Raw genomic sequence first — 20,982 nt, forward strand, 5'->3', positions numbered from 1 at the left:
GAGCCCAGATGAACCGTGATCCTGCTCAGTGCCCAGAGGAGGCCCCGTGCCCTGCAGGGCCACCGTTCATTTCCCAGGAGCAGCCACGTCAGTTCCCCATCCTGGGCCGTCCCCCTGGGCCTTCTCAGGGAGGGGCAGACATCTGCGTGCCATACTGCGCTTCAAGATGTTTTAAGAATAAATTTTGTGAGAATGAAGACTCTTAATCTTATTAGTATCTGATTAGAAAAAAGTTGGAAATACCTTTTCTTGTTTCTTCCTGACTCAGGTGGATAATTAAGATAATTAAGAATGAGCCACAATAGTTGGTAACTTGTGTTTGTGTGGTGATTCCGTTCTCTCCAGGGAGCTGTAACAGCAGGCCCTCACCACTGAGGTGCGAAGGCAGTGCCCCCTGGCCTGCACCTCGGTTACATAGGGCCCTGACCGTGGCCTGGCCAGGGTGCTCCAGGCCGGCCTCCACCCTGTTCCCTCTCCCAGCCCCCCTCCGGGGAGGGCTCCCGTTCCTTTCCCAGCCCACAGCTGCCTGCACACGCTGGCCTCAGGCCCTCCTTCCGGCCTGGTGGACTGGATCCGCCTGAGGCTGCAGGGTTGGGACTGCACACACGATTTAGATGGAAACTCAGTGGCACAGGCAGGTAGCGGTCCTGTGCTGGTCTCTGGCTCTGTCCCTTTTCTTCAGGTACCTGTGCTCGTCTTAGGATGCCCAGAAGACCCCAACTTGGTCTTTTTGTTGTTTGGAAGGTTGGCCCTTCAGGCTTTCCAGGTGCTTCCTTTGTCCTGCGACCCTGTCATTGCCATCTCATGGGGTTTGATTCGGCAGTTAGGGAACATGGCATATATTTTTTTCATTTGTCTGAAGCCGTTTGATATTTGGCACATGAAGAAACTATTCTGAGTCATTACTTAGAATTAGTGAATTAATTCTAGATGTAATAATATCTATCTATTGATTACCCCCCCCCCCCCCCCATATATATTCCCAGCTAACCTAAAGGTAAACTCCTAGGCCAGGCTGTTCCACCTGTTCTGTATATCCCTTTAGCAGGGAGAGGGAGGATCCATTATTTCTAGACCGAGACTGATGCTGGGAATATAATAGCATGTGTTCACAATAGCTTGAAGAGCCAAAGCTGTTTTGTAAATGATTTCTTAAAGGTGAAGTGGAGGAGGAGAGCCCTGAGGAGACAGCACGTTTCTTTCTGGGCCGCTGCCGACAGGGACCTGCTCAGAGGGGATGCCGTCCTGTGTGTGGCTGCACCCTGACCTGAGCAGCTCCCCTTGGCCTTGTATGTTTTGGTTGCATTCCAGAAAAAGACTGAGTTGACCTTAAAGTTGGGCGAGCCTGAAGACTCTAATTCTTTCTCATGGGAGAGAGGTGCCAGGAGGGACATTGCCGAGCCTAGGATTTGGGGAAATAGAATATTTTGAGAAAAGAGGACCAAAAGACAGTCTGTTGGCATTTAAAAACTAAACTACTGTATTAACATTTAGTAAGCTTTAGATTAGAGAGTTCACATTGCAGGTTCAGTGTGGAAACCAGTGCTGAGTAGTTTTGAAATTGCTTTTCTGGTATAAGAGTAGATTGAAATGGAAAAAGAAAATGGGGGACAGACTGCCATATCAGATTTTAAAAGGGTTCACAGGGAGCTGGTTGTCTGTTCACCCTAGTGAAGGCAGTGACTTAGGTCTAACTAATGACCTTTCTGTGTACATCATGGTCTTAGCATTCAGAAAGCTGTCCGTTGAATGGGATGGGAAGCGAGCCGGTGGCTGGGTGGGAGCCGCTGTGGAGCCCCCTGTGGCTGGGGCTTTTATGGTCCGCACGCTGTGTTACCCTCCCAGTAGGTGCTCCTTGGCTCCTGTGCTCAGGTGTGTCATGCTGTTCACATTTGTGTCTTGTAAGTTGAAGGAGAAGAGCCAGGCGTGTGGAGGTAACATGGGGTCCATAGAAGAGCTACGAGGGGCCATCTACCTGGCAGAAGAGGCATGCCCCGGAATCTCGGACACCATGGTGGCCCAGCTTGTTCAGCGGCTCCAGAGGTAACTACCTCCAGGGACGAGAGCCCCTCGGGGCCACACCGTGTTTGTCCTGTGGCTTTTGTAGGCTGGGCGTGGGAACACCTTCAAATGGACTGCCCTTCTGTCCTCCGTTTGTCACTTTGGCACTTTGTTCCTAGTCAGTTCCTTCTTGTTCTGAATTACAGAAATCAGTATGAGTGAATGGTTTGAATCTGGAAACGACTGGGAGGAACCATAGAACTTTGTGCCACATGATTACCAAATGACTTTGAAATATCTGTCTGCTCTAAAGATGCAGCTAATGACATAGTCTTTAACCAAATGTTAGCAATGGTCCATTTGGTTTTGTGCTTTTAAAGTAAAATATCCAAAAAGTCTAGAAGGTGGGCTTAGTGAATTCAGTGAGAGTAGATGTGAGTCTGTTCATTTCCCTGGGTGGTCCTGCCAGTTCTGACTCGGCCCTTGTCCTGAAGCCCTGTTGTGATGGTATGTACTCTGTCTGCACCCACCTGCTGGCTGCTCCTTGTCCCCACTGGTGGCCTTGACTGTGAGTGGAGACTAATGATCTAGGTCTCCCTGCCCACTTTTCCAGAACAAGGAGTCTGTTTGTGGAGGAGGTCACTCTGAATGCCACCCCAGCACAAGTACATTTGGGGGTATTTAAAAAAAACGGAGGTATGCCGGCCAGCAGCTCTGTGGTTCGATCTGTCCTCCACATCCCCAGACCTACACTCCCGAAGCGCGATGCATGTCATTGCTTTGAAATTCACCTTCCAGTGAATTAATTGTCCAGGCTATTGAGCCCCTTCCAAATGATGGCTCAGCCCTAGTGAGAATTAGGACCATTTCAGATCCATTCTGAGGTGTGAACTTAATAGTACAGAAGGATGCTTAGGGTAGGTGTGGTTTGCCACTTCTTAGAAGTGATGATTGAAGGGGCTTCCTGATACCCTGTGAAGAGTCCCTCTAAACAGTACATTAAGAGAAAAGCTTAATTCTGATCCTTCAGGTGTATTCTCCTGAACTCTTAGGTTATTTCGTGAAAGACATCCCAACTTTCTAACTTGCTCTAAAGTATAGGCGAGAGAATAGAGTGTTTTTCTTGGCTGCCTTCAATTTGAGGCAGTAGGTAAAATCGTTCCCCCACCCCATCGCCCCTTTTGATACTAATTAAAGAAATAAAAACAGAATAAAGAAGTCACCATATCCTCACTCAAACACTGTTGTTACCATGTTTGTGTATCTCTATCCATTGTGTGTGTGCTATTAATGTCTAATATAGCTTTGTTATAATAGTCATTGAATGTTTTATCACATAGGCTTTTCTCCTATTGCTTAATAATGGTTCGTTTTTCTAATTTCTCAAAGAAACTTTCTATCACTTGACACTTCATTTTAGTGACATTTATTTCTCATTTTAAAAAGCTTTTAAATCTCAAACGACTAGAACTAAACCAGAAACAAGTGGCATTATCATCTTTTGTTTTCTGCTTTTGTAGTGTCACTTTTAGGACCGATACTTTCCTCATTGGCCCAGATTGCCTGAAATCGTTAGCAGTGATTTGTATATGTGGCTCAGTGTCCCTGCAGCTCCAGGGCTCAGATGCTGTGGCCCTTGTGTATTCATTGGTCTGCCTCTCTGGTCCCCTTTCTTTAGCTGCTCATATGAGTTAATCCGTACCAGTGCTGTCTAATAGAAAGATAATGTGAGCCACGCATAGAATTTTAAGCTTTCTAGTAGCCACACTAAAAAATAGGAGCAAGTGAAATTAGTTTTAATATGTTTTTTTAACCCACTGTATCCAGAATCTTATTTTAACATGTAATCAATCTGAACAGTTATTAGTGAGGTATTTACATTCATTTTAGTACTAAGTGTTGGCAGTGTGTCATACATTTCACAGCACATCTAAATGTGCACTGGTCACATTACAGGTGCTCAGCAGCCATACATAATGCAAGTATAAACTGCCCGCTGTCAGGCTGTATGAATTTGCACTTGCTGGTGATGTGTTAGACTTACTGAGTCAGCATTCTTTCTTTTTTCTCCAGACCATTCTCTCTTATTTTTCTTTCCTTTGTGATATGTGAGCCTTTTCTCCTCCTCAGCCATCAGCGGGCCCTGCTCCTGGGGTCCTCACCTGCTTCCTGCAGGCCTTGGCTGGGACTGGCCATTGTCTCCTTCTGGGTTCCCCATGTTCTCCGTGTTCCGCACCTGAATGTGCCAGACCACAGAGTCCTTTGCTTATGCTTTGTGCTCAGTTTATCCCCAAATGCATTAGTTCAATGGCTCACCTCAAAAAATGAGAACTGACTTTTGTCTGAAGCATTTCAAAGGCTTCTTATAGATCTTAGTTTGAATCAATGTGTGAATCCTTTTCTGTGGCATCAACTCCCATGACTTAGGCATTTATGTTTCTTAAAAAGTGAGTCTTACGATCTGTGGCTAAAGCATGCTCTTCAAGAGGATCTTACATAACTCTTTATTCTCTAGGAGAGTGCCAAGTATTATAGTGCCTGAAAAGCGGAGCTCTTGGTTGGAATATTTGTCACGTCCTCAGTCCTTGTGACGGGGTCAGTTTTGAGGTGGTTGAGGGAATCTTGGCCGTGAGAGGACCTCTCACCCTTACCCCCACCCTTTTTTATATTCCAAAGCGAGACAATACTGAGGCATTATTGGAAAACAGAAGAAAGTATACACAATCTCACCACTCTAGTTCAGTCAATGTTACTTTTTTTGGTGCACTGCTTTCCATTATATATATATATATGAACTTAATAAGTTTTTACATTTCTGAAAATTATAGTGCACATATAATTTAGTCATTATGTGTATTTAGGATTGAAGAAATTTTAAACTATGTATAATTTTGTGCACGCTTATTTGTGTATAGTTTTCATATTGCTTAAATATAATTACAATTACTGATCTGTTATTTTATTCAGCTGCTTTATTTACTTAACCATTTCTCTATAGCTGTACATCAGAGTTGCTTCCTAATTATTAAAACCTAAGAGATGATTTCAGGAAATGGAATACCTGAACAAGCATCAGTATTTTTTTGCCCAAAAGGAATTTTTCGCACTGGTACTCAAACCACCATGTTTATGTACTCCTGGATCTTACTATGTCATTAGGTATTATTGATTTTTCAATTTTAAAAACTTGATTATAAGTAAAGGTGTGTCATTTATTTTATTCACATATTTTTACTCTTTTGAAAGGCTGAATCACATTCTCACTTTTTACATACTTGCAGTTCTTTTATGGTTGAATTGAACCTATCTATGGAAATTTTTGTGTTGGAATCATGATTTTCTTAATTTTTTTTTTTAAATGTGAGAAGAGGGGAGACAGAGACAGACTCTTGTGTGATCTCTGACGGGAATTCACCTGGCAAGCCCCTACAGGGCGATGCTCTGTCCATCTGGGGCCTGTTGTTTGGCAAACGGGCTATTTTTAGTAGCTGAGGTGGAGGCTCCACTAGCCATCCTCAGCATCCAGGGCCAACTCACTCGAGCCACCTGAGGAAATTGAGCCATAGGGAAGAAAAATGGGGGGGGGGATTGGAGAAATGGTCAACTTCTCCCGTGTGCCTGACCAGGAATCGAACCTGGGACATCCACATACAGGACCAACAATCTACCACTGAGCCAATCATCCGAGGCTGATTTCTTTTTTTTTTTTTGTATTTTTCTGAAGTTAGAAGTGGGGAGGTAGTCAGACTCCTGCATGCACCCAACTGGGATCCACGTGGCATGCCCACCAGGGGGCAATGCTCTGCCTGTCTGGGGCGTTGCTCCATTGCAACTGGAGCCATTCTAGTGCCTGAGGCAGAGGCCATGGACCGGTCCTCAGTGCCTGGGCCAACTTTGCTCCAAAGGCGCCTTGGCTGTGGGAGGGGGAGAGAGAGAGACAGAGAGGAATAAGAGGGGGAGGGATGAAGAAGCAGATGGGCGCTTCTCTTGTGTGCCCTGACCGGGAATCGAACCCAAGACTTCACACGCCAGGCCAACACTTTACCACTGAGCCAACTGGCCAGGGCCTTTATGAATTTTTTATATAGTAATTAATCCATTGATAACTGCTTCATTATTTTTATGACTTGGAGTATCTGTAAACATTGGGATTTTGGTTATTGTTTGAATTTTTACAAAATTTTTCCATTTAGAGAAATTACATTTATTTATTTCTATTTCTCTCTGTTTTTTCCTAGATATTCTCTAAGTGGTGGAGGAACCTCATCCCATTGAAATTCCTTTGGCATTTGGGTTTTTTTTTTCTTCCTTCTTCAACCTCCTCCTCTAAAAAGTCAACGAGAGCCTTTGCTGACTCTGCGGAAAGATGCACCGTCGAGGGCTGTCCCACAGCCGAGGCTGCCGCCTGGGGCCTCAGGGGCCTTCCTCGCTGGCCTCGGCCAGATCAGTCTTCAGATGGGGTGTGGGGAGAGTCAGCCTCTTCAAGCGGTCATTGTATCATTCTTGTTTTTAATTTTAACCATAGTGCACATATCAAGGAAAGTGTCTTTAAAAACAAAACCCCTGAAATGTATATTTCGGATTATGATAAGGCAACTGAAGAAATGAAACCTCAGGTATCCTGCTTTAAGTTGTACCTCCCCTCCCTGGGAGACGGAGAATCGCTCTGGTGGGTCAGTGTACAGATTTGTATATAGTGTCATTTTTACGGAAACCCTTTTGGCGTGCATAAGGAATCACTGTGTACAAATTGGCCAAGTGCTTCTGTAGATAATGTCAGTGGAGTAAATATTTGACAGGCCATAACTTGAGTCTATTGCCTTGCCTTTATTACATGTAAATTTTGAATTACGTGACCAGTGATTTGGGTTTTATTTTGTATTTGCAGGGTTTGCCATTAATAATAATTAATGCCCCTCTTAAGGAACACTCCTATTTGTACCTCAACAAATGCAAATTTTACTTGTTTGCCCTACAACCCTTTTTTGGTACACTTAGAAATTGATTTCCTTTTTCATTGATGGTACTATTTCTTAGTGTTTTAAATTGGACCATATCTTGCCTCATGAAGCTGTAAATTATTATTTTAAGTTTTCCCCCAACGAAGCGCTCTCATCTGCCGCCCGTTTGGCATTGTCCACTGCCAGTGCTGCACTGCTGCCGCCCCGTATGGTTTTGTTGCACCTTGTAGTGAAATCTGCATATCATCTTTCCACCTAAAAATGTCTGAATGCTTACACGAATAAATTTTATAACACTTACCTTGCATACTCTCCTTGAAACGTGACTCGAGAGGGCAGCTATCTGCCGCGTGTATCTGTGTATGCGTGTATTTGTGTGTGTGATGAGACATTTTAGAACGCTCTGGGAAGAAGTGCCCACTTTCAAAATGCAGAATGTTCAGGTCAGTTCTCTATGCAACTTTTAAAAATTGGTCGTTGAGAAGGTACGGTTGAATACTGCTGATTTGTAAAATTGCTCCCCCTTCCCAGGGACCTCAGTTAAGGGTTATTTGTCCTCACAGGAGCCCATGTCCTCTAGCTGGCCAGCCAGCAGGGTCTTGCTGCCACGGGGAAGCAAACCTCTGGGTCTCTGTATGGGAAAGGCTTTGTCCCCGACTGTCTAAGGATGGATGGCACATTTGTATTTGTTACGAATCATTGTTACCTCTTGTGGAAGCAGCAGTTCTTGAGGGGAAGACAAAGGACTTGGGAGGCAAGGGAGTTATGAGGTAAACTTTGGTTGAAGGCTAGGTATCGGCCTGCCTAGAAGTCACAGGGGAAGGACAGAGGCCTGAGGAGCAGATGTTTGAGTGGGTATTGTTTAGATTTGCTAATGGAGGCTAGTTTTTAAATTGAAAAATTAAGTTTTGGTTATTTTATAAGTAGATTTGGGTTCACTTACTGTAAAGGAGTGGTTGTCAACCTTTTTACACTTGGTGACTGGTGAAAATAGAATTATTTCGGGGACTGCTGAGGCACAAATTCTGCCTGAGCATAAGCAAATTTGACTGAGATCATTGGGTCTATAATCTTCATACATTAGGGTGGTTAACTCTTTTGCTGACTGACATGAAATTTGTGGCGGACCAATCCACAGACTGGCGATTAAAAAACACTGCTATAAAGGATGCATTTTGGTTAGGGGAAGTGGAACAGAATTGTTAATTCTGATTGTGTGTGTTATTCTGCAGCAAGAATGATAACTTGACCAATAAATTTTGAGAATATTTCATTTTGTTTCCAAGAGTATTCTGTATGAAGGAACTAATTTCTATGTGAGGCATAAGCCAAAGATTAGTTTTGTTCATTACAAGAGTATTACTCAGAACGAGCAGTGTTTCTCCAAAGTGTTTGATTTTTTTTTTGTATTTTTCTGAAGCTGGAAACGGGGAGAAACAGTCAGACAGAATCCCGGCACGCCCACCAGGGGGCGTTGCTCTGCCGCGACCAGAGCCACTCTAGCTCCTGGGGCAGAGGCCAAGGAGCCATCCCCAGCACCCGGGGCCATCCTTGCTCCAATGGAGCCTTGGCTGTGGGAGGGGAAGAGAGAGACAGAGAGGAAGGAGGGGGGGAGGGGTGGAGAAGCAGATGGGCGCTTCTCCTGTGTGCCCTGGCCGGGAATCGAACCCGGGACTTCTGCACGCCAGGCTGATGCTCTACCACTGAGCCAACCGGCCAGGGCCCAAAGTGTTTGATTTTTAAGGGAGAAAATGTAGACAGCATTGTGATATAAAGTTCCTAAAATTTGCAGTTAGACAATGACATATCAAGGCGATGCTGAAGCCAGTCTCAAATATGAGTAATGGTTATGCTCAGACTGGATTCCAGTTAAGCATACCGGTATAAATGGTTAGTAGAGATTCTGTAATCACTAGACTATAATACACAATGTCTGGGGTAAAGCAGCAAATTATCTTTAGTTTATTGTATTTTCTGTTAAGTTTCCTGGGAAAGACGTGGTTCGATTGGATTTTAAGTGGATCACTTCCTTATAGTCTCTTCTGATTTTTACAGCTTATCTGCTTTTAAGGGCATCTTGTGTAGCCAAGGAGGCTAGCATTTGTGTATGCATTTCAAGTCCTTTATTAAATACAGACCAGTTACCAGAGCCACAGTGGGACCTGCTTCTGACTGTATAAGCTGCTAATGCTGTTTAGCCAGACTTGAGAGCTCAATATTCAAGACAGATTTACTAACACCTGGAAACCTCTCAGTGCCAAACCCCAGCAGTTCCGTTCACCTGCCGAGACTGCAGATGGTGGTGGTGCTCCTAGTATGTAGGTGGACTCGCACAGAAGCAGGCTGCTGCCTCTTGGAAACCAAGGCAGTGGGCTGGTTGTGCCCGGTTTGTTTATGCTTTTGAAATAGTCTTTTCTGTGTCTCAGCGGGTTGTACTAAGTGAGGTGGCCACCAGTTTGGGACGTTTTGGAACTCTTAACAGAGTTGGTCTTGTGATTGCCTTGATGTAACCAAGTGCCATACACCCTCCAAATCTGACAGTTTTGTTCTTGAGTTGGTCTTGTGAAGTGTCTAGTTCTTCACGTAGCATTTTGTATCTTTCTTTTGGCAAAACATATGGTCTGTTTATAAGCATTTTTATATTTTCTTCCTGAAAAATGCCTTCTGTATTTCTGGTATAAAATATGGCAATAAATGGGAAGTGCTGCAAGCACAGATATCAGGCAGGGTTAATAAAGTTCACAGAAAACAATTGGTTTGGTAATTTCTTTATGTGTACAAGGAATAGACTGTATAGTGCCCCCCCCCCCCCTTAAATGTTGAAATCCTAATGCCCAGTTTGATGGTATTAGGATTCCGGTCTCGATGGGAGCAGTGCCCATACAGAAGAGGCTGCACAGAAGCTCCCTGGCCCTGCTACCAGGTGAGGACACATCAAGGCTGCTGTGAACCAGGAGGGTCCCCACCAGACACGGAATCTACCAGCACCTGATCTTGGACTGCCTGCCTTCAGAACTACGAGAGACATTTCTGTTGTTTATGGTATTTTGTTATATAATCTGAATGGACTAACACAGAAGGTGTCTCTGAAACTGTTCCTAGCAACTTTGGGAGCAATTTAAATTGCCCACAGGATTTGGACTTAAGTTTTCATAGGGGGCAGGAAGCACAGGCACGACTCATAGATCTGAACTGTTTCCAGAAAGTGCTTTGGAATCCCTCAGAAATACTCAAGTGGGAGACGCTTCATCCCTGAGCCTGGGAGAATTTTCCTGACGCTGCCTCTGCCACCTGGGCTGCTCGGTACTTGGGTCACTTTCCCAGGATGTTGGTCTTGCCCCTGGGATGTGGGGGAGACCTTGGAATTAACTGGTCTTCAGGGCCACTTTCATAAAGGAAGTGACAGGTAGCCCATCTGCTCTGCCCTCCTTTGGGCTTTAACTGTTGTCTTTTGTAGCCACTGAAGATCAGTTTCTTAGAAATTTCCAAGTTGAAAGTAAAGCCGAGAGACTAGAAAATAACCAAGTTTTTCAAAATGTTGTCTGTCTTAATGAGGTACCGAGTCTGTTTTCCTCTGTAACACACACCCTGTAGCGACCAGCCAGCTCCACCCCTTGCCTGACCAGCCAACCGCACCCCTTGCCTGCAGAGGCACCGCCAGAAATTAGGTAAAAACAAAGACAAGGGACGAAATGAGTTGTTTTGCCTTAAAACTTCAATTTGCTGGATTTTGGCGTGAGGTATTTTTATTCCCTTTTGTTAGTACTTAAAACCATCTAACACATTGTAAGGCAAATGATGAACACATCTCAAGCTACTCCATTTGTACATTGCCGTTCCCATGTAGGCAGCCCCAGCTCCACAAAGTCGGGGTGGCCCTGTGTTTCTTAGGTAAGGGGCTTTCCCAGAAGTGGCCCGGGGCAGTGAAGAGAGCTGCTGGTGGCCGCCCCTCTGGACTGCATTAGCAGGGGTTCCAGAGCTCCAGAACACGGGAGTAGCAGCCCAGGCTCCACAGAGAACAGGCAAACAGACTTGGACTGGTGGGCCCAGGCTTGCTGGAGACTTTGTTCCCTGTGTAGTCAAGAATGTGCAGTGTCATACTGTTGTTGATACCCCGTACCTGGGGGGAATGAGTGTAAAAAAGGAAAAAAACGGTTTTGAAGATGGGCACGATACATACTACTATTGAATGCGCAGTTCCAAACCACAGTTGCAACAGGGTATAGATAGGTATGAAAACGGGTGCCGGGGACTACACACCATTATTCCTAGTGCTGCATCCACTGAAACTCACAGACACTCTCCATAACGTACATTACAGATAGCCCTGATCACTGACATACAGTTTTCATGCTTGTGAAACAGACAGCAAAACACCACAGCTTAATATCTTCCCATTGTATATACCACTCACAGTACAGTGATAGTCTAGACATCGCACTGGATTTCTGCTTCTCTTAACAAAAACAGCCCGCTACAGTTTGTAAATAGTAATCACTTAAACAATTTGGTCAACTTGTGCCAGGAAGTAGGTCTGGTAACCAGCATTTCATCAGAGCACAAGACCCCAGAGTGGAACATGTAGTGTGCTGCAGACCGCTTATTAATCAAAAGAGTAAATCCGACTAACTTCCTATTATAAAAGTAGAAAGATTGGAAAAAAGAACGAAATCTTAAAATGATCTCATTTGCTTAAGACTGTGCCACGTATATTGCCAACACTGGAAAAAAAAATTTGTTTTAAAACAGCAGCCTATAAAAAGAAAAGAGCACTTGCCCTGTCCTTTGGTTGAACGGATGTGTTTGTACTGCTTTTAAGGTGCAGTCGTGGAGGAAAACTTGTCATTTGGCACTATATCAATGACAATGTTGTAATACTGGCACAAGCTAAAAACAACCCGTTGAGAGAATGACAGAGCAAATGCCACCAGAATCGGGGGTGGGAGAACTGGTCCGTTCCCATGAGAAATTAACAGCTGAAAAGACAAGGTTAAAAATGGTTATTTGGAGACAGATGAGAACGGCTGTACTGTAAAACTGTTTTTGTTTCCCAGACAGGTGTTCATTACACTAGGCTTCATTAATGCAGAGGAAGTGTCTCCTGGGACAGCAGCCGGCACGTGGTGCTGCCGTCAGTACACGTGAGCCTCTCTGTGACTCAGAACATGGGCACGGGAGGCCGAGCTGGTGGCGCTGCGGATCACCTCCATCCACCTGAAACAAGAAAGGAAACGGATTGTCGGGGCCACTTCTTATAAACCTACATCTCTGGTTTTCTTGCTTATTTGTAATCTGCCATTTTAGCAGAAGAAGGGTTCTTAATGAACTCTCAGCACCCAAGTATGTAATTGAAAGCTGGGGAAAGGGTTCCTTCAGGTGTTCCTCAGTCTCAGTATGAGAACCGGTGACCCTGGTGTGCTCGTTTTCCAGAGACCCAGCCTTGCCTCGCTCAGGACATGGCAGCGTACTCCACTTAGTCATTCAAGTGGCACCTGGCTGTTCAGGGGCTCTACTTCGTAATGCTTCCTGGACAAGGGTAGGCATCCCGTCCTCCTCCTAGGAATTCCGTTTTACATTTGAGTGCTGTGGTTCACGGCTAGTTTTCAGATATCCTGGGGACACTGACATTGTCCAGAAACAGTTTTGGTTCTCACAGCAGAAGGCGGGTAAAACTGACATCTAGTGGGTAGTGGCCAAACCTCCTACATTGCACAGGACACCCCCAGTGTGACCCTAACATTCTTATCTGGTCTGAGATGTCAGGAGTGCTGTGGCTCAGACCTGGGCTTGCAAGCTTCCTGCTTTTATGGAGCTTATAGCATGGCTTTAGACATTAGGACAGAATGTTCTTTTTTTTTTTTTTTAAAGGATCTTACTTATTCTTGCCACAACAGTGACAAGATCGTAAACTGGCTACATTTCCTATCACAGGATCAACGTTGAGAATTGCTATGCTTCGGGCTCACTGCACATGCAGTGCAGCTTAGAGATTGCTTTTGGGGTGTCACGGAGGTCTCAGGTCTGGTGTTAAACCACTGTGCTGGTTCCCACTGAACTAACTTGACTAGGGTTTGTGCAGATCAAAACTGGCCCATCGATTAGAAATCCTTTGGGTTTGGTAACAATGGGTGATGAGGGAATAGTCCTGTCAAACAGCCAGGCTAGGAGAGGGGTGGGGACTGCTCCCCTGTGCTCCCCCCCACACACAGTGGCTCTGCAGTGACAACTGCTTGTGTAGCCTGCAAGGGGATGCAATCCTAAAGACAGAATTTGCACTTGAAATTTTAGGAATGGACTGAAGGCACAGGTCAGACAGGATAGTCCAGCGCTCTCCATTTTACGTTCATCTTTGCGTGAAAACCACTGCCTCACAGCCAGAGGCGGCCCCGCTGAGAAGCACTAGGATTCTTTCTGTTCTTCATGTGATCTTTTGACCAGAAACAGCCTTTGGCCATCCAGGGGTCAGCAAACCGATGCTTGCGAGCCACATGCGGCTCTTTGGCCCCTTGAGTGTGGCTCTTTCACAAAATACCACGTGCGGGCACTACCTCGATAAGGACTGTACCTACCTATATAGTTTAAGTTTAAAAAATTAGGCTCTCAAAAGAAATTTCAATCGTCGAACTGTTGATATTTGGCTCTGTTGACTAATGAGTTTGCCAACCACTGAAGCCCCATCAGGATTGTTACGACTAAACAATCACTGAAGTCATAGACTAAAAAAAGCACACCCTTTAGAGATTTCAAAGTCCAGGTGTGTGGTGTTGGTTACCTAACATTGTACAGGTTCAGGACTAAGGTCACTTCCCTGGGGGTCATGGTTTCCACTGGCTTCTCTGAGAACAGAGGTGGACTCGGGCAGAGTGGCCCCAGATTTATTCTAAGCAATTGCCAGGACTGGAAGGGAGAGCCTTATCCACGTGGTTACTTGGGGTGAATCCCATTATTTAGATGAGTGTTTTTTTCCCACTGGTGTGCTGTGCAGAGGGGAACACTCACCTCTCAAAGGTGTATTCACTTTCCGCCCTGAAGTAGTACACGTGGGACTTGAAATGCAGCTTGAACACGTAGTCCTTGTGGATGTCCTCAGACTCTGAGGGAATGGTGAGGGAGTAACCCAGCAAGGGCAGGCTGGCAAGGGGGTGATTGTCCTGCAAAGAGGCAACAGAAGGTGTCTTGGAGCGGTGGCCTCAGGTGTGGAGCCTGGCTGTGGCCTCTCACCTCTGGAAGCCAAGGCAGCTCGTCTTGGCCAGGGCTCCAGGGTCCAGCTAGTGCATCCTAGGCAGGATGTGAGCCATCAATTAAGGTGTCCCTGCTCCCTTATCCAACCAGCAGACAGATGGCCCGTTAGCAAATAGATGTCACCTTTCACTTAACAGTTAAGGGTCAGGGTCTCATGGCTATGGCTTTCTCCCCTCCAAGGAAGGCCACCTGCCCTGTGAGAGAGGAGGGTGCTGTGTAGGGGGTCTGTGAGGCTATCCCCAGCCTGTACACTAAATGGCTCATCCCAAGGGTGACAGGGACACCTATCCTGTGTGAGGTACGTACCTGGTGTGACTTGTAGAAGAAGAGGCAGAAGTTTGTGAACACGACCCACAGCTTCTGCCACCCATTGCTGTTTTTGAATTTCCTCAGCAGGTTTCCAGACAACTGGTTCTGAAAGACAAGTAGGCCTGTAAGGAGCACAGATCCCGCCCCCGCCCTTCCCCTCGGGGCAACCTGGTCCTGTGGAAAGGACAAGGCAGTCTTCACTGTCCAGTGAAGCTGTCACTTAACAGGCTCACAGGTGGGGGCTGTGGTTCCAAGACAAGGCCTCCTGCAGCTGTCTGAAGGAAGTGAACTAAGCCTAAGTTGATTCATTTTTCTTGTCACCTATTAAAATGGGGTGAATTATGTTCCCATGCTCCCCAAAAGATGTGCTAACCCCCAGGACCTCAGAATGGTGCCTTATGGAAATATGGTTATTATAGGTATAATTAGCTAAGAGGCAGTCATAATGGAACAAGGTAGGTAGGCCCTTAATCCACTATGACTGACGTCCTTAGGAAAGGCAGACACTCAGGGAACAGTGAATGCCATGTGACGGCAGACAGACCAGGTGTTGCATCTACAACACCGAGGACGGGTAGCAAACCACAGAAGTAGGGAGAGGCAAGGAAGGACCCTCCCCTACAGGTTTTAGAGGGAGCTTGGCCCCCTGGCATCTTGATTTCCGGACTTGAGCCCTCCAGAATGGTGAAACAAATGTGTTTAAGCCACCCAGTGGGTGGTGCCTTGTTACAGCATCCATAGGTAAGGAGCCAACACCCCTCAACACTAAATAAACCATCCGAGTCCCATGCCAGCAGCTCCTGGCTGCCATCTAGTGGCCCAGGCAGGACACTGGACTTGGAGAGAAGTGACCTCTCCCCAGCAGCTAAGGGAAGAGAGAACACTGGCAGAAACAAGCATTCCAGGGGCATCCTGCTAGCTCCTGTGGGGTCCCTGGCACAGAGCATTACTTTGAACTTCCAGCAGCCAAGACAGGCTGCCAAGAGCAGAGGAGGCACATTCTCGCTGACTCCAAAGCCCCTTAAGGTCACTGTTGTGAGGATGACACTGAGAAGGCCGTCGACCTCCCTGACAAGCTGGCTGGCAGTTCATTACCAGGGAGATTCAGGTGAGGAAAACAGATGGTGAGGGTCATACAGCTTTGTGACTGTAACTACTGCTACTGCACTGTTCACTTAAAAATGGTTAAATGGCCACATTTACAACAATTTAAAAAATATATAAAAATATACCGAGTCTACTTTATTCTATCCCTTTGGGGCTTTTCCAATAACTTGTATTTAGTACCCATTTAAGTAAGGCAGGAGTTGAGATGGAAAGTGTGTTTGCCCTCAAGTGCTCACAGTCTAATGGGAGGGAGACAGACCATAGGACGTAGAGCCCGTCCCCGCTGACCGGAGCTGAACCGAGGAGGATACCACAGGTGGAGGGGTGTCCTATCCCTACACCAGGAGACCACCATCTGTTGCCACATCGGGCTGCCACACCCACAGGCAGAAAGGCCAAGGAGAAGGGGAGCTCCGAGTTCTAAGCAGGTAAGGGCCCAGCCAGAGTGGGGGATGTGATGCTTCTACAGCCTCACACACGATTACATGCAAGTCACACTGGAGGCAAGGGAAATAGCATGTTTTCGTTCCTTTTAATGTGTTCATACTAAAGCAAATAAATTCCTCCAGATATAGTCCAAAAGATCTTTTAAGATGCAGTTGTCTGTGGAACAAGAGCCAGGTTCATGAGAACCCTCTAACTTCTGCCAGCTACCTTAAGTCCTTTCTGGAACATGCGAGGATATAAACACAGTAAATTTCCCTGGCTTTGCCATCCTAATGGCAGTGGTTCTCAAACTTTCTGAAGTCGGGGCGCATTTAAAATCCTACAAATATTTGTAGGTGCACTATATACAAATTTCTGAGAAATATGTTATAATAATTAAGTCAAATATTAAAGAAAAAATATAAAGTCCAAGCATGCTTTTATGGTAATTAAAATAAATGACAAAATTAAATTTATTCTGACATTAAAAAACATTGTTATGTTACATTTTTTGAGTTATGCTTTTTAGAATTCGTAAAAAAGGTGTTAAAAAATAAAGCAACAGAAAAGTTATCTTTTTTTATATATATATAGATATATTCTTAGTGAGATTTAGTAAATTCGGCAGGTCCCGGTGCGGATGTGTTTTTTCATTCTTGTGTTTATGAGAAACATGAGCCTGATGTGTTCTAGCGATTTCTTCAATGTTTGGGCATATATTTGAAAGGCAAACTCTCATTTCCTTGTCAATACATTGAAGAATTCCTCTCTTTTTACTCTTAATTGTGTTGAGTGCAGAAAACCCCCACCATACATATCATCTTAACTTTACACCAAACAAAGGATAGAAGAAACTTGCCTCCAGTCTTTCCGGGTTACATGGGGGGTAGTGTAAACAATTCAGCACCACAGCTTAACAGCCTTTTGCAACCTAATCAGGCAAGTGAGGTGGGGGGTTGGGCAGACTGTCAGCTTACAGCCAATTCCCCACACCTCTGTCCCCCAAAAATCTAAACTCCAAACACCCTGTTGGTTTTTTGGTCCCCAACAGGCACATATTTGGAATACCATAGGGCGCACCTGGAAACCTTCTAGGGCGCACACTTTGAGAACCACTGGCCTACATGCTTCTTAGTAATCATTCATCGGCCCTTCCTTCCCATTGCCCTCGCTGCAGGCTCCGGAGTTGGCAATGCCACTGAAACTTCCTCCAATACACTTACTCAGCCTCCTGCTCAGCTCACCCAGCCCCCTAAGCTCTGCCCGCAAGAGGCTGAGCCCATTTGTCTCTGAGGATGGCCCTTCGGTCTGTCTCCAGCAGGCCCAGTCTCCACCTGCTTGTATGAGAGGGCAGCCTCCTTGCCCCACCTCCTTGTTACCTTTCACAGCAGCCTCCTCCCGACTCCCTGCCTGAGGGGGCCTCTTTGTCCCTCTCCCTCTTCTTAGCTCCCAAATTGCTCAGTCCTGTAGTGTGTCCCCCAAAATACATGTTCAAGTCCAAACAAAGTCTTGATACCTGTGGAGGTGACCTTATTTGGAAATCAGGTCTTTGCAGATAAAATCAAGTTAACTGGAGTAGGGTGGACCCTAATCCCAATGACTTGTCCTTACAAGAGGAGGCCATTTTAACACAGGGATGCTGTCAAGTGAGATGGAGGCTGAGATTAGAGTGATGCGTTTACAAGCCTAAGAACACCGTTGCCAGGAGCCAAGGGAGGTGCGGAACGGACCCGCCCCCTTCGGGCCTCCAACAGCTGTCAGAGGATAGATTTCTGTGGCAGCCAGACAGCTGTCTCCCACCGCGGATTCTCCCCTCAGTGCTGTCCCGTCCCGATCCTCACTCGTACCCAGACTGTAAATAGAACCCACCTCTCCCAGATCACCGCCACTTCCTAACTCCAGTCTTAAAAAAATCAACTGGGATCGTTTCGCCTCAGGTCCCTCCAAAGGCACGGCTTCACACTGGCCCTCCCGGCATCAGACTCCTCATGTCTCCTGTGAAACCTTAGTGCCCAATGGCTTGATCACAAAATTGTAGCTCATCTTTGTGCAGTTCCCAAACATCCCCATTACTCTTTTCTACCTTGGTGAGTCCCACGGGACTCAGGATTGGAGAGAAACCAGCGAGGACGACGAGAAAGTGCAAGAGGCTGTGCCCTTCCCTTGGTCAGGCGTGCGTGCGCCTGGCACCCGCAGGAGCCCCCATGGGCTGCCAGGTGAAGGCATGCACCTGGGGAAGGGGCAGCTGGCAAGGAAGGGACACTGCAGAGAGACAGACGAGTCAACTGCAGGAGTATTCAACCTGCATTTTTGCCACACCTAGGGGCTTGCTGTCCTGCTCTGCAGTTCTTGGCAAACGTTTCTTCCAAGGGCCATATAGTAAATATTTCAGGTTTCAGGCCAAGAGGCAAATTCAAAGCTGTTTGTGTTGATAGTACCCAATCAGAAATGTAAAATCCCGCTCTTGGTTCATGGGCTGTAAACAATCAGGGATGGGCAGGATCTGGCCTGTGGGCCAGCTTGTTGGAGACTCAGCTGACCGTGTAGATGAAGGACTACGGCTATGCAGGCCTGCTGCCTGGAGAGCTGGCCTTGAGGAGGTACCTCTGGGCCACCCAGGACCCACCTGACTTGGGAGTTAGCTGTATTCTTGAATGACCTACATGCCTCTGGAGATTAAAGGAAGGTTTTGCCTGACCAGGCGGTGGTGCAGTAGATAGAGTGTTGGCCTGGGACACTGAGGACCCAGGTTTAAAACCTCTAGGTTGCTGGCTTGAGCAAGGGGTCACTGGCTTGGCTGGAGCCCCCCGGTCAAGGCACACAAGAGAAAGCAATCAATGGACAACAACTAAGGTGCCACAACCTAAGTTGATGCTTTCCATTTGTATCCCTTCCTGTCTGTTTGTCTCTCTCTTGCTTTAAAAAAAAAATGGTTTCAAGCCTACTAAACACCCACACCTCAACAGTCCTAACCATATACACCCCACAGAGGTCAGTGTAAAACTCTCTCTCCCGGTGTTGCACTTCCACCAGCTTCAGTGGACTAGACTGGACGGACAATCTCATTACCCTTAGGCGGCACTGGTTCTTCCCTCTCCCCTCCATGCTGGAAAGAGCCCTGTCCCTCTGGAAGAAATCAAGGCTGGCACGCTTTGCAAACAGACCCACGGTAAAGGGAAGGAGACTGCTGAGTCCAGCGAGCTTGGTAGGAGGGAAAAGGCTGTCCCTGTGGGCACAGAGGAGAGGGGACGGTCACTGCAGCCCACCCGAGGCCAGGCACAGCCGGGGGAGCCTCACACCCTGGCCCTGTGCCTCAGACGTGTCCCCTGAGAGTGTTTTTAGCAGATACAGGGTTTAGAAACACTATAATAGGCCACCTTGAAATAAGCAGCTCCATGGAACCGTGAGGTCACTTAGAGAAAACAATCTCAGAGAATCCCTAGAGACTATCCATCAAGAGATGCCCGACATGTTCCCAATACAAAGGGAACACACTGCTGTTCTTGCCACAGTCTCTTAGTTGACATTTTTGGGGCCAGGCGTCTTAGGAATTGATACCTTTTTCAGTTTTAGAGAGATAATCACATGTGTCTACTACAGAGCACCCCCAGCAGTGGGGCCAGGGGCAGCAGCCCAGAATCAAGCAGGGTGATTATATGGTGGAACATGAGTGTTCACATGAAACAGGATAAATGGTCTTATAATAGCTCAGGTCAAGATCTGCCAATGGGATAAGACGAGAATTTAGCGGTCCTGGAGCTTTCTGGATGGGATGTTTTCTGAAAGGTCAGGGATGGAAGGACCTGGACTGGAGGCTGCTTGGGGAATGGGGTTTGGAGCGCTCCACAAGAGTCTCAGTCACATTCCGGGGAGACCGCCCCCCAACCAAAGCCAACTCTCAGGACAGCTCCCAGAGCCCCCCCAGAGAAGCGCCCCGTGGTTCTCCATGAACTACACACGGCCCTGGCTCTCCCTGCACCAGGTCTCAGTGTGTGTGGTGGGGCTGCTCCAGGAGGTGGCCACCCCAGTGCTGGGAGCTGTCCTCCCACCTGTGCTGAGGACCTGTCTCTAGGCCTCTGTGGCACGGACACATGGCTCACCAAACAGACGACAGTCTCTGCCCCAAGGCTAACTCCATGAGCGGAAACTGGAGATGGCCCAGGGAACTCGGGCTGGGGGGATGAGGCCAAGAGACATGTTCGCACTCCCAGGAGGTCAGTGCCGCTCGCACCCCTGAGAGGGTGAGCGCGGATGCTCAAAAGACCAAGACCGGCCCTGGCCGGTTGGCTCAGCGGTGGAGCGTCGGCCTGGCATGCGGGGGACCCGGGTTCAATTCCCGGCCAGGGCACATGGGAGAGGCGCCCATTTGCTTCTCCACCCCCCCTCCTTCCTCTCTGTCTCTCTCTTCCCCTCCCGCAGCCAAGGCTCCATTGGAGCAAAGATGGCCCGGGCGCTGGGGATGGCTCCTTGGCCTCTGCCCCAGGCACTGGAGTGGCTCTGGTCGCGGCAGAGCGATGCCCTGGGGGGGCAGAGCATCGCCCCCTGGTGGGCAGAGCTTCGCCCCTGGTGGGCATGCCGGGTGGATCCCGGTTGGGCGCATGCGGGAGTCTGTCTGACTGTCTCTCCCCATTTCCAGCTTCAGAGAAATACAAAAAAAAAAAAAGAGAGAAAAAAAAAAAAAAAAAGGCCAAGACCTGTCCGCGCCCCCCGCCCGCCCCCACCCGCCGGGCCCACGGCTGGTACCTCCACGGCCACGCTGAAGTCCACCATGGAGACGCTGGTGTTGCGGTGCCAGCACACGTGCACCATGGTGTTGCCGCGGTGCGGGGCCTGGCGCTCCAGTGAGGTGCGTGAGGCACTGAGGTCGTCCTCCGACTCCTGGTCGGCCACGGCGGCCTCGTCGGGGGACTCTGCGGGGTGTGGCGAAAGGCAGCGC

The 20,982-nt window shown here is 47.3% G+C and overlaps 2 protein-coding genes across 7 annotated transcripts in view; one reads left to right on the forward strand and one right to left on the reverse strand.

Annotated features, from left to right (window-relative positions):
• STK24 (serine/threonine kinase 24) overlaps positions 1–7,262 on the forward strand; it is a 129,182-nt gene extending 121,920 nt beyond the window's left edge. The window contains exons 10-11 of the mRNA XM_066380660.1: positions 1,907–2,043; positions 6,240–7,262. Of these exons, the coding sequence (XP_066236757.1) occupies positions 1,907–2,043; positions 6,240–6,276 (174 nt within the window). The 3' untranslated portion in view covers positions 6,277–7,262. The remainder of the gene's footprint in view (positions 1–1,906; positions 2,044–6,239) is intronic.
• A 461-nt stretch (positions 7,263–7,723) lies between these two features.
• The window catches only part of FARP1 (FERM, ARH/RhoGEF and pleckstrin domain protein 1), a 353,515-nt gene continuing 340,256 nt past the window's right edge, over positions 7,724–20,982 (reverse strand). For all 6 annotated transcript variants that reach the window (XM_066380657.1, XM_066380653.1, XM_066380659.1 and 3 more), the window contains 4 exons: positions 20,790–20,956; positions 14,511–14,618; positions 13,962–14,113; positions 7,724–12,176 (listed from right to left, as the gene is read on the reverse strand). In XM_066380657.1, coding sequence (XP_066236754.1) covers positions 12,095–12,176; positions 13,962–14,113; positions 14,511–14,618; positions 20,790–20,956 — 509 coding nt within the window. In that variant the 3' untranslated portion in view covers positions 7,724–12,094. The remainder of the gene's footprint in view (positions 12,177–13,961; positions 14,114–14,510; positions 14,619–20,789; positions 20,957–20,982) is intronic.

Source organism: Saccopteryx leptura, chromosome 4 (assembly GCF_036850995.1).
Source record: "Saccopteryx leptura isolate mSacLep1 chromosome 4, mSacLep1_pri_phased_curated, whole genome shotgun sequence".
NCBI lineage: Eukaryota > Metazoa > Chordata > Mammalia > Chiroptera > Emballonuridae > Saccopteryx > Saccopteryx leptura.